This window comes from Typopeltis vanoorti, chromosome 16 (genome assembly GCF_054136105.1).
Source record: "Typopeltis vanoorti isolate ZY-2024b chromosome 16, IOZ_Tvanoo_1.0, whole genome shotgun sequence".
Classification (NCBI taxonomy): Eukaryota; Metazoa; Arthropoda; class Arachnida; order Uropygi; family Thelyphonidae; genus Typopeltis; species Typopeltis vanoorti.
In genome coordinates, this window is record NC_143564.1 from 68717990 (window position 1) to 68732252 (window position 14263).

Below are 14263 nucleotides of genomic sequence, written 5' to 3' on the forward strand. Positions count from 1 at the left end.
TGTATATTTATTTATTTTATGTTTTATTATCTTAATTACTATCTTGTTATACACTTGTTATGATATTATCTCTCATCCCTTTACTTAGTATTGTATCTTAGCTAAAACCTATTCCTTCAGTGGCCTATCATTCCAATAGATCATGTGTGCAAATCCTACAAACAAAGAGAATGCCTTAGGCTAGAGCCAATTTTTCTTGGTTGCAATTCTGGAGTTAACTCCTTTTCAGAATTAAGAAAAATTTATTTTTTGAAGCTGCACCATCTTAATTCCTATACAAGAGAAATCTCCTTGTCAGAGAGTCAACATGCAGACTGTCACATGATCTTGGAATCTAGTAATCAACAAGTCCTTAAATTACTTTCTTCAATTTGCAGTCGTAACCAGTTCCCCCCACACTTGAATTTTTTTATACAGGTTCTAATTTAAGCAAGCAGTGCATTGGCTTTAGAAATCAGCCAATTTACTTAGGTAAAGAAAACAAGAATGTTTATTCATTCTAAGGTATTGTACATAGTAATCAAAGTTATTCTAAACATAAAATTTTGTTCCTGCAGGTAACACCAATCTATCAGACAAAATCTAATTACAATTAAAGCGTTACACTAAAAGACATCAGCAAATCAAACTGTCCTATTCTCATTCACTTATCACAGCTATGCAAGTGAATAACTACTCAATATCCAAAGATTAGATTATAAGACACCGAAAATGATTCAAGGACAATATCTGTTACAATATACCTCTAGAATTACAACAATTTAACCACAGGTTAAAGTACTAGAGTCCTGTCATATATTAGCAAGCCCTATCACTTATTACATTAGCACATTAACTCTTCCTAGCTCTGTTCACAGTTCAATGGACAAATAAAAGGTTTTACATTACCGATCAAGTGGACTAAGCAAGAATTTCCTCTCGATCAATCTTTGCTGACTCCTCTCAGCTAGTATCCTCGATCTGATACCTATTGTCCTCCGATTTTGCCAACTAGTGATTACGTTCACGAATCACTCCTGTGCCGATGAATGTGATACTACTCTGATGGATGGGTGTGCATGGTTTTGCATAAAGCGGCGGTCTTCACTGGCTGTTTAGCTGTGCCGCTGCCATGCCTGGACTGGACCGCTACCTGACTGCATGGCCGTCATTGACCATCGTTTTTCCCATCTGCACGAATGACTTCTACCAGAACCCAAAACCAAGGGGAGAGAGGCACGAACCAAGAAAAAAGCCCTGAAATTGAGCCACCAAATCTTTTATATCCTTTGCGGCTGCTCTTCCTACTACATCACCGATTGCTGACGGTACCTAAGCCTTTTCCACTCCGTGCTATCTTCTCTCTAATACGTCTCCTACGTAGGTGCCTTGCACGTGCCTCAGGCTTCGCATCATGGCTGCCTGGGGTCATGTCTATAAGCCAATTAAACCAATGCGAACTTTTCTCTAACTTTCTTGTTCGAAATTTTGCATCTTAGTTAAATCCCGAATGAAATGCCTAATAATAAATTAAACCTTTCATTCCAGCTTTAACAAAGTGGTGGCGAGGATCCAGAGGTGAGTGACCAAGTGGGCTATGGAATGCTCCCTATGGGGACATATTGATGGTTTGTGGATTGAAAAAGTTGGTTGACAAGCAAAGAAGGGGAAATATGATAGAAACATTTAAGCTGCTTAACCACCTTACCGGCCATTACATATCAAATATGCATCCTCATACACTTCGTATCCATCATATATTTCAATGTAATATCAATGGTATTACAATTTTAATATGCACTTCGCATCCATGGAAATGTGGACATATATATACATCCTGGCTGGTAGCGTGGTTAAAGGATTTTATAGGATTGTTGAAGAGGAAATGTTTCAGCACTTGGCTAGAAGGAGCAGAACAAGAGTTCATTTCTGGAAATTGGGTAAGAGTGTGGTTAGCAAGAGAGTGAGGACTTGATTTTTCATGTGGAGATTGGTGAATGAATAGAATATGTTGCCTGAGTCAGTTGTAAGTTCTATGTCTGTGAATGGTTTCATGTACAAGGGTGGTCTGAAAAGTTCTTGGCCTAACAATGAAAAAAACAAATTTATAATTTCAAAATTATTTTTATTTTTCAACATAATCTTCCTTAAGACTAATATACATTTATTCAAGTGATGCTCCAGTGCCACTATCCCGTCCCTGTAGCAGTTCTCAGTAAGATCTACAAAATACCCCTCTACAGCTGCAATCATCTCTTGATTCGAAGAAAAATGCTGACCAGCGAGGAAGAGTTTTAGTTTTAGGAAGACATAGAAGTCAGAGGGAGCCAAATCTGGGGAATAGGGTGGATGTTTCAACAACTCATAGTGCAGATCCCTTAATTTTCCCATTGCCAAAACACCTTTGTGGGCTGGTTCATTGTCCTGATGAAAGATGATTTTTTTCTTCTGCAAACCGGGTCTTTTCTCAAAATTTTTTTCATCTAGTCTGATTAAAGGACCAGAATAATATTTCCCGGTTATTCTTTTTCCCTTTTCAAGATAATTAATAAACAAAATGCCATTAGCATCCCAAAACACCGATGCCATGACCTTTCTTGTTGATGGAACCGACTTTGCCTTCTTTGGCACTGAACAACAGGCTTCTCTCCACTGTTTTGACTGCTGTTTGGATTCTATTGTGTAATGGTGAATCCAAGTCTCATCGATAGTAATAAATCAATGCACAAAATCAGTTTTATTCTTGTTAAAACGCTCCAAAAACTGTTCAGAGATTTTCATGCGAATGCATTTTTGATCTGTTGTAAGTGCAACACCCATCTTGCACAAAGATTTTTCATTTGCAATTCTTCATGCAAAATATATCCTACACATTCTTTTGAAATGCCTATAGCCTCAGCAATTTCACGCACTTTGACTCGCCGGTCATCCAATACCATATTGTGCATTTGATCAATGATTTCTGGTGTTGTTACACTTTTTGGACTTCCTTCACGTGGATCATCTTCAAGGCTGGTATGGCCACATTTAAACTTGGCAGCCCATTTCTTAATTGTCAAAAATGAAGGAAAAGAGTGTGCATGAACTTTTATGGAGTTTGAATGAATTTCTTTTGGTGTTAAACCTTCTTTTACAAAGAATTTTATAACCGCATGATACTCAATTTTATCCATTTCAAGGGATACAGACAATACGTTTGCTTCAGACAGATGCATAAAGCAACCTACTTGATAGAATGACTTGCAATTTCACATGGATGCTTATGACAGGTGTACCAACTTAGAAAAACAAATCGTGTCGATTGATGCCATGTATGGTCGAGGCCGAGAACTTTTCAGACCATCCTCGTATAAGAATTAGAGAAGATTCACATAATAGATTATGCTAATTAACAGATTACTATAACAGGTGTTACAAAATAATAATAATAATAAACAGGTGAGATTCTACTACATAACATATACAAGATGTTATATTCAGGGAAAAGAAGATTAGCTCTAGAATTCAACACCAAATATGAGGATAATCATTATTAGATTTACGGCTATTTGCCTGCTTCTGTCTAGGAGTGCCCCAGTTTAAATGTCATTGGCTCTTTTCTCACGGATTCTTAGGGCATTGTAGATGTATATTTATCATTAAATATATGTTGCAAAAAGGACAGGAAATTTGCACATACCTTTTTCTGGGTGTTGTAGCTCTTCTTCTTTCACGTTGTCCAAGCTACTGTGTGTGTGTGGGGGGGGGGGAGAATTTTGGCAAGTGGGAGAGTTGAAATACAAATGGAAAAACCCGGGTTTTTTTGAATAACATATATATACATATATATTATAAGGGATGGGCGGATCGTTTTTTTATATATATAAGGTGGGAAAGGGTGAAGGGGGTTGATGATTTTTAGAGGGGGGGAAGGGGGTTGATGGGGTGCGGTCCGTTTCAACTATTCTTGGTCGTCGTCTAAACACATGGAGGAAGTGGATGCTATGTCAGGTCGGGTAGATGCTTCTGCTTTTGACGTGTTTGTGTTATCATCTATTTGTCGGGGTTGTGACCTCAATTTTATGTTGTGAAGCTTCCAAACCTCGGAGATTATGTAGGGCCTGTATACATTGATAGAGTTCACGTGGACAACGCGAAAGAAGAAGAGCCACAACACCCAGAAAAAGGTATGTGCAAATTTCTTGTCCTCTATGCAACATATATTTAATGATAAATATACATCTGCAATGCCCTAAGAATCCGTGAGAAAAGAGCCAATGACATTTAAACTGGGGCACTCCTAAACAGAAGCAGGCAAATAGCCATAAATGTAATAATTTGTTAAGAGGAGTAACATGGGAGTTTTCCCAGAAATAATATCCATGAGGATAATCTTCTTGAATGGAAGGCAATATCAGGTAGAGTGATCTGCCTTACAGCTGACAAAAAAAGTCTATGAAGTAATAACCTGGGTTTTAGCCAGCCACATGAGTGCTTCTGTGAAGTGAGGCTACACATACACTTATAAAGTATATGTGTAAAGTATAAAGTGATTACAGATAGTTTGGAAGACAGCTTAATGAGCAACACCATGGAATTTATTTTATTCAATTGTTTATTTATTTCTGAGTGTACTTATATATTATTATATGCACAAGGGTTCACTCCAATTGGTGCAATGATCTTAACTCTTTCTTTCAGAATCCACCTAATCACTGACTCAAGATCAAAATACAAAATAAACACATTTAATATAACAAAAACAATATATATACAATTCAAACAAATATTACATAACTAACTACAAATTAATTGAATCCAAGGCCTTTTAAAAATAAACTTACGCTTAAGACCAGACTAAACACTTTGTTTGCATAATCACAAAATGTTCATAGCCAGTTTCTTTCTCTGTCAAGGCCCTTTTCCAAAGATATATGACTTTATTCTTCATTTTCACAGGATCCTTTCTCATCACTCATGTAGCACACATTAATTCTTCCTGACTTAATTCTGTCTTCTTTTTAGTAGAAATAACAGTTAGATCCGACATCCTTAATACAGATGAAACTTCCTAATCAGAGTTTTCTCGAACATTCCTTTAGAACATAAATAGCAAATTCTTTTTTTATTCACTAAATGCTTATTGACAGTCTTAACTCTTCCAATTAAAAAATACTTACAGTTCTACGATTCCCTTTTCGGAATCTACTATAAATCTTCCAATTTGAGTTTCCTCGAATATTCCTTTTAAAACGATCTATAGCAATATTTCCCTTTTATTTATCCACATACTTATTCCACATTAAAACTTAATAGTTCCACGATTCCTTTTTCGGAATATACTATTAAATTTCCTCTGACTGTCACATAAAAACTTAAGTTCCTCTGAATCTAAATATCTGCCGGCCTGTGTTCTAAATTCCTCCCGAATGCTATCTTGTTTTCAGCCGTTACTCAGATACCGAATGCGTTTCTTGTCAGCTGTCAATCACACATCAAATGTCTTGGCGAGCATGCACACTCTTTAAAAATGGCAAGCGAGAAACTAGGTGTAATGGCTGACACGGTTGTTTCTGTTAGCGACAAGAGAATGTCTTCATAAAACACAACTTTTGATCATTTTAAATTACAATAAAATTCTTGTAAGTAATACAAATATCAAATCTGGTAAGTACATCAATTTTTTAAAAGCTTACATATCATTTTTGACAAAACAATTTTAACAACGGGCACATCACAAGTGCCAACAACATGTTATGAAATTAAAACTAATAAACATTCTAACATAACCAATACATAAAAATATTCAGAATTTAAATTATGAATATTTTTACACTACATCCTATGACTGTAACCTGTGTGTTCACGGGATCGGTTTGCCTGTTTGCAGGAGGAAAAACCTTGCTGTCCACACCCTAAACCGGCTAACTTGGATATGGCTGAGAAAGATCCTTAAGCTCCTCATGTTGTCAATGGGAACCAAACCTAGGACACTCCTTCCCCAGGCATATGGTTACGAAGCACACAGCCACTAGGCTAACAGCATGAACACACCATGGAATGAGAAGTAGAGATGATAATGAATAGTGAGATGGCGTAATGGGGAGTCATCCTTGTGTAGTGGGGCATAATAGGGAGCCATCCCATTATGCCCTATTGTAGATGGAATCAACTCTCTAAATTATTTACTGTCTAAGCATCTAGCCAAAATTCTACAACAACACATCCATAACTCAGATACTTATATTAAAAACTCTCAACATTTTATTGAAAAATTAAAAAACGTCCCTATCTCTGAAGATGATATACTTGCTAGCCTTGATGTCACTTCCCTGTTTACCAACATTCCAGTAGTGGACGTCATCAACATCTTAGACGATTTGTTCTCACAAGACATGACTTCGTTGTTTAGTCACTGTTTAACTTCTAATTATTTCGTATGGAAGAAAACCATTTACAAACAATTAACCGGATTGGCCATGGGTAGTCCACTCTCACCCTCTTGTGCCGACCTATTTATGGAAGATCTTGAAACTAAACTATTATCTCAGATTAACCCAAAACCTACAGCATGGTTTAGATATGTAGATGACATCTTTATCCTATGGAACCACAAAAAGGAAGAACTATTGGATTATCTAAACAAAATCAATTCGTTCCACCACACTATCAAATTCACACTAGAACTTGAAAAGGACAAACAACTACCATTCCTGGACATCATAATAAAGAAACAAGAAAATAACAGTGTCAACTTACTGTTTATAGAAAACCTACAAATACTGGACGTTATCTACACTTCAGCTCATCACACCACATCTCCCAAAAACTTAGCATTATTCATATGCTAAAAAAAAGAGCTATACAATTTACTACAGACCAAAATGATCTACAAGAAGTATTGACTACAATATCCAATGACCTATCCTTAAATGGCTACCCTAGAAGACTCGTCAACAAGATTCTCTTCTCTGACATACCACAAAGACAACGTGATGTCACCCAATATATCACTACTATAACTATGGTACCAACATATTATATGTTGGTACCATTTCCAAAAAACTGGCTCTCCTCCTGAAACCACACAATATTAGAGTGACCTTCAAGCCAGTTGAAACTATTCAGAAAGACTTCCATCCTTTCTACAAGTATGCTGGAGTTTACAACATCCCTTGTTTCTGTGGTCTTAGTTACATTGGTCAGACATCTAGAAGCTTTGAAATGAAATAAAGGGAACGCATCGGTTATGTAAGAAACAACAGACAAGATATATCTGGCCTTTCTTCCAACTTCTCTACAACCAACGACATTATTGAATGGAATAAAGTTATATACCTTATATAGAAGAAAACTACCATTTCAGACTCTTCAAAGAAGCAGCTACAGTCGTCCATTCTACGAAAAACCTCAACAGGAACCAAGGTTTAATCCTACCTGATATATGGAAGACCTTAATCAGATCACTAAACACACATGAAATGAACTTCAGTGCCAACTACAAAATGTTTCTCAACAAGTAAATCATATATCCGTGACACATGTATTGTTTCATGCTCAGTACTATTTTGTTATTGAATTAGGATTGTCAGTTAACATCTAGCTTGTAATTTACTTTGCCTACCTTATTTGTACCCTGAAGAAGCCAACAGCAATAGCCGGCAAAACTAGTTGGTTATTAAATAGTTTATTAACACATGACCAATACTTCTAAATAAGAGTTAGTTATTCATTAATCTTGGTGGTCAAGAATTATAACAATTTCAAATATGTTTATAACTATTATTTAATTGTTGTTAATAATGGCAGATGAAACTCCAAATAAGGGTGCTATTGCTCCAGTGACAAGAAGAAGTGCGAACCTATTACATTACATGCTAAGATTAAAATTATTAAATTTAGTGATGTATCAAACACTGAGGGACACTGCATGCCAAGCTTTACTTAAACTACTGTTATTAAAAAATATAAAATTCTAAGTGAAGTGAAAAATGCTACATTAGTTATTGCTATAGTTATTCATAAATGAGACAGTCTTATTGCTGAAATAGAAAAACTTTTAATGGTGTGGATTGATGATGAAACTGTTTGGCGTGTCCCTTAAGCCAAGCTATTCAGAATAACCTTGGAATTGGAACAACGATGGTACATTGCACCCTTCGATTGGAATAGGCCTAAGTTCGATTCTTGTCGCGATGGGAGGAATCTTTATCTGGACGATTTTCAATCGAAGGTGAGTTAGCCGATCTAAGACGGAGGTAGCAGGGTTTTTTCTCCCGGAAACTCATGTTTTTCATCCTGCATACAGGCAAATCGGCCCTTAAGAACACACGCAATTTACAGACATAGAACACCAGTCATGGTGGAGGTAGGTGGTAGATGGTGTTGATTCGTAATAGAGGTTCGGTGTAGTGGTTGAGACAGTTGTAGGTGTCCTCCCACGATGAGTCTTCGGACTCCTTGGAGGTGTCAGGAATAATAATAATAATAATAATAACCTTTTCATTTGCAAAATTATTCTAAAATTTAAAATTTTCATTTACATATCTCACATAAATAAATGCTTTACTTACATCACTTACATACATATGACTGCTGAAAAACGTTATGAAACCACTAGATGCTTCTACTAGTGAGGGTAAAAAAAAAGGCGGTGTGATTCACTATATGATGAAATCTGCTATATGATGGTTGTCTGGAATCTAACCTGTAGTCTGACTGGGTGGGATATACCTGTATTACAGATATGTAATTCGATATATCTAATAAATAGTGAGTATTATGAATAGCTACTGAAATATGAACTTTCAGATCTTAAAAATCTGATAAAATATCACTGTTTCAAGTAATCATAAAACTGCAAAATTGATTATAAATTAATTTTATTTTTTAAAAAATTAATAAAAAAATAAACTATTTTATTGTGTATTTTGCATTTTTCTGCACATAAAATTTTTCTTCATTCATATACAAACAATTCTCAACAAATAAGTTATATATGAATAATCAGATAAACAGACTATAACTAAATTATACATAAGCAATCAGATACTCACAATATATTTCTTCTTCATTTAAATCACACAGTCTTAAAACGTGTCGTTTTGGTAGGATCATAATTTCATAAGGCCATACAGCCCAATAAGGAACTAGAGCAACCCAATGATCATTTATAAGAACAATACGTTCCTATGTAAAATAGTTATAAAGAAATATATGTAACAAGTTCTACTGATAAAAGCTGTTGACTGTGCAAATAATGCTTCAGAACACTTTAAATGTCTGGGTTAAAAAATTATCTATTATATTATATTTTATAAAATCAAAAAAGGATTATTGTTGCAAGTGATTTGCACAACCATATAAAAATAAACTGAGTCTTTTATAAAGTAAGAAATATAGAGTATTTTATTCTTTATATTTTTCTGAACATCAAATTCATTCACATATAAATTACTATAAATAAAATATATTTAAATAATATACTTAAAAATATTTTTTCTTCATTTAAGTCATTTAATCTTAAAACGCTTTTTTTTTTTTTGATAGGACTATAATCATAACTCAATCATTGAATTATTATTATTATATCATAACTCAGTCAGTAACAGTGATATCCTTTGATACAAAAAATTTACGGTCAAATCCCATCTAGAATACTAAGACATTAAGGTGATTAGTTTGTCTCATATGAATTTTTTTTTTTTCCCCTCCTGGACACCTGAATTTTTTATTACACCCACACACACACAATGGGCACTCAACTAATGAGTGCCCATTTTGCTAAAAGCTAAAACCTGGTGTATGCAACATTGAGTTCTCTGCTACCTCATCACTGAATGAAGAAACTCTAGAGAGGGAGACTAAGAACAGAACCCTGTGGCATACCACCAGTGACCCTCCTTTTTTGAGATACTGCTTCATCACATACACAACTTGCTGGTATCATTCAGAAAGCCAATCACCAATCCATCTAATCACCAATCACCAATATACTATCTATTCCCATCCTCTGCAGGGGTTGTCCACCAAACTTATCATGTGGTAATCAATCTAATGCTTTTGCAAAGTACAAGAACATCAGTGTATGAGTCTCCATTATCTAATACTCTTGTTGCCTTATCATACTGTATAATGCAAGTAAATTGCTAAATCCAATGTACAAATCCATGTTGGCCATCATAATGAATGCTATGTCCATCAACCCAATCTTGAATTCTATTCCTAACCAATCTCTCCAATACTTTGACTACAACTGCAGTTATACAGATTGGTCTTTATAATTAGAAACTTCTGTTCTAGAACCATACTTGTGGAGTGGTACTATTTTGTCTTTTTTCCACTCCTTAGGAATCCTACCCACTACAAGACTTTCATTAAAACCAGGTCAAGGACATAGCTAACTGTTGAGCACATTCCTTAAAGAATATGTGATGACATATCATCCATTCTATGTCACATACATTCCAGGTCATCCATTGTCGTCTATTCATCATCCACGATGAGTCTATTGTCTCCATGGAGGTTACCAAATAATTCCCACAGCGTTATTAACATCTAAACCCAATTGACACCTGACACACTGCCATATCTCCTAATATTTGCCCCCTTCTATTTAATGCACAGCATCATTTATATGAGTATGATATACACTGATAAAGTGCTCATTCAATAATTCCACTATATCCTTTCCAACTGTCACTCTGCTGCCATGAAATATCCACCAGTATCAACCTGCCAAAATTATTCTTTCTCCTGCTTGCCATATAGTGGAAAAATTCCCTTGAATTAACCTCAACCTGACCAGCGAATCTTCTCTCACACTGCACTTCTTCTTTCTTTACCATGCTCATCACCTTCCTAGCCTGCACTTTATACTCTTCATGGATCTGATCACCATGAACTATTTTGTACCTCCTCCATAGCATTTTATTTTCGAAACACAGCTTGCTTGATTTCACTGTTCATCCACTTATTCCTACTCTATTCAATCGCTTAACCCTTGGTATTCAGTTATACATTGCTTGTGTCACATACTGCCTTATGAATTTCCATGCATTGTCAATATCTTTTCTGCTCAGCTCATCTACCCAATGTACTGATGCTAACTGACTACAGAGTTTCTCATAATCAACCGCTTTATACTTCCACATATATATCCATTTTTGGCAGTAAGCTTTTCTTGTTTCACTACTCCCCCAAACAAGTTACCTCATGATGACTCTCACCAACAGGTGGCAGTATTAATACCTTATTAAAAACTACATATTGTGAAGTTATCACCAAATCCAAAACATTAAAGCCTCCAGTTGCTTCAGTCACATGCTTCTTAAGATATTTATCTCTCAGAAATTCAACAAACTCACTCTCCTTGTTCCCATACACTATCTCCTCCTTCCATTCTATATTCCTGTAATTAAAGTCTTCCATCAGGATCACCATTCTTTTTACATGCCCAACCAATTTGCATAAACATTTCACAATCAGTATTCTCTACATTCTCTGCCCTATAACAGCATCCTCTCAGATATACTAGCCTGTTAATTTCAGCTTCACACCACACAGATTCAAGATCTATGCATGTACTATCAACTCCCACACTTTGTGGACACAATTCCTCTGCAATCATTAACAGCACTCTCCCTGCTCATTCCACATTTGTATCCTTCGGGAAAATTAAATATATACCTCCATTTCCATTCCTGACATCACATCCTCCTCAGACAATCAAGTTTCGCTTATTTCAATTATCTTTGGGCATACTGGCTCAATCAATGCAACAGACTCAGCTCTCTTGTTTCTAATACTCCTTACCTTTGTGTACAAACATAACAATCACTTATTTCAATTATCTTTGGGCATACTGGCTCAATCAATGCAACAGACTCAGCTCTCTTGTTTCTAATACTCCTTACCTTTGTGTACAAACATAACAATCACTATGTATTTGAGAACATTCTACCAAAACCAACATTCTGTATTCTAGCTGCTATACCACACCTCTCTCTCTTTTCAATCTGACCACTCCCGTTTCCCTGACCCTGACTCTGATTTCCATTCATGTCTGTCTCTCATCCTCACATTTATGCATTCCATCACTTTTAGGTGTGCTATCCTGCTTCCCAAGTAGACTGATCATTTACTACATTAATTCTTGACTCTGTACCTTCTCAGAAAACAATAGCCTTTCTAAATGCCCAACACCAAACCCATTCAAATGCAATCCATTAACTTGAAACCATTCCAACTTCCCTTCAAATTCACTCCACAGATTTAAAAACTGAACCACTTTTGCCTCACACAACTTAGACATCTTACTATTAGAAAGATGTCTGATTACTAATTAGACATCTTGCTAATAGTGATTACTATTAGTAATTTGCAAACCAACTACTTTTCCAACAACACTATTATCATTTACCTGCTGCAACAACTTCCTCAAGTATCTATCAACATTCTTTTTTTATTAAAGAACACGTAAGTCCATAGTAATAACTTTTAATTAACAAATAAGGTACAGATATTTCATACTAAAACTAATAGCACATCTTCAGTGTTACAAACAGATAGGAACGGAATACAAGTAATGAACATTCAGTGGATTACCTATTAAAATACATTGTTGTCGCAAGCTAGGAAATGAAAGAAATTAATAAATAATTAATATTTAAGATAATTGGTTTTTTTAATGATTACATAAAATAAAAGTCTCCCAGATCTTCAAGAGAGAGAGAGAGAGAGACAATCATTTCGATTTAAATTCGGTTGGTGTAAAATAGCTTCACAACTTTCTTTAAAGAGGCGTTCATATTTGAACCCTGCATCTATGAAGGAGAATAGCCTTATCCCATTGGATATTATGGGTAGTGTTAATACTGTGTTGTGCTAGACCAGACTTCTGAGGTTTGTTGTAATCAATATAATATTGATGTTCTTTAATTCTTTTTTCCACAGAACAGCCAGTTTTTCCAAAATAAGAAACATCGCATTCACATTGTATTTGGTAAACACCAGCCAAAGATAGAGATGATAGTTTATCTTTTGCAGAAGGCAATAAGGAAGAAATTATTTTTTATTTTATTTTTCCCACAGAACTAGCAGTTCTGTGGAAAAAAGAATTAAAGAACATCAATATTATATTGATTACAACAAACCTCAGAAGTTTGGTTTAGCACAATACAGTATTAACACTACCCACAATATCCAATAGGATAAGGCTGTTCTCTTTCATAGATGCAAGTTCAAATATGAACGCCTCTTTAAAGAAAGTTGTGAATCTATTTTACACCAACCGAATTTAAATCGAAATGATTGTCTCTCTCTCTCTCTCTCTCTTGAAGATCTGTTAGACTTTTATTTTATGTAATCATTAAAAAAAACATTATCTTAAATATTAATTATTTATTAATTTCTTTCATTTCCTAGCTTGCGACAACAATGTATTTTAATAGGTGATCCACCAAATGTTCATTACTTGTATTCCATTCCTATCTGTTTGTAACAATGAAGATGTACTATTAGTTTCAGAATGAAATATTTGTACCTTATTTATTAATTAAAAGTTATTACTTATATGTTCTTTAATAATTATACTATGCCACAGGTACCTCTAAAAATAACACTCTTCCCCCCCCCCCCCCAAACTACGTCATTGTGCCCATGACTATCACTAATTTTGATACCTGTTCTTTCCTTTTCTGCAATGCATCAGTTATTTGTTTTATTGTTTCACCAGGAAAGCATGTTTTGTGATCTTTATTAGTCATCAAACCTCTAATGATTGAGTCCCCCATACAATGATATATGATGATCCTTTGACTCTTTCTTACTAACTTTCTCATTCCCATCGACCAATCTCTTCTTTAGATATTTAATATTGCCTTCCAGATGTTTCATTTCACTTTTGATTTTCACCAACTCCTGCCTAAGCTCTTCTACTATGGTCCTTACTCTTGCTTCCATTTCTAATTGCTCTAATCTATCAGCACTTTTCACATACATTAATGCTGTCCTTCTTTTCGTTTACCCTAACAGTTCATAAATTTTTCACATTTTTGTGAAATATACACATGTAGAAATTTTTGCAATGCATCCACTGGGAAAAATCCAAGGCAGAACTCAAAAAGCTTTCTATGCTGCCGATGTGCACTTCTTTATGGACACCATTTTTAGAAGCAGTAAGAACAATCAAGCAGCAAAACACATTATAAACAAACAAAAATTCCAACAACAACACTACTGAAGGACACTTGTATCCAAACTGAAAAAAATGCAGCACAATTTACGATTACACTATGACTATTTA

The 14263-nt window shown here is 35.1% G+C and overlaps 1 protein-coding gene across 3 annotated transcripts in view; it reads right to left on the bottom strand.

Moving 5' to 3' along the window:
• The window catches only part of Galt (Galactose-1-phosphate uridylyltransferase), a 235823-nt gene that overhangs the window by 142216 nt on the left and 79344 nt on the right, over positions 1-14263 (bottom strand). For all 3 annotated transcript variants that reach the window (XM_090406502.1, XM_090406501.1, XM_090406503.1), the window contains exon 7: positions 9015-9147. In XM_090406502.1, the coding sequence (XP_090262628.1) occupies positions 9015-9147 (133 nt within the window). The remainder of the gene's footprint in view (positions 1-9014; positions 9148-14263) is intronic.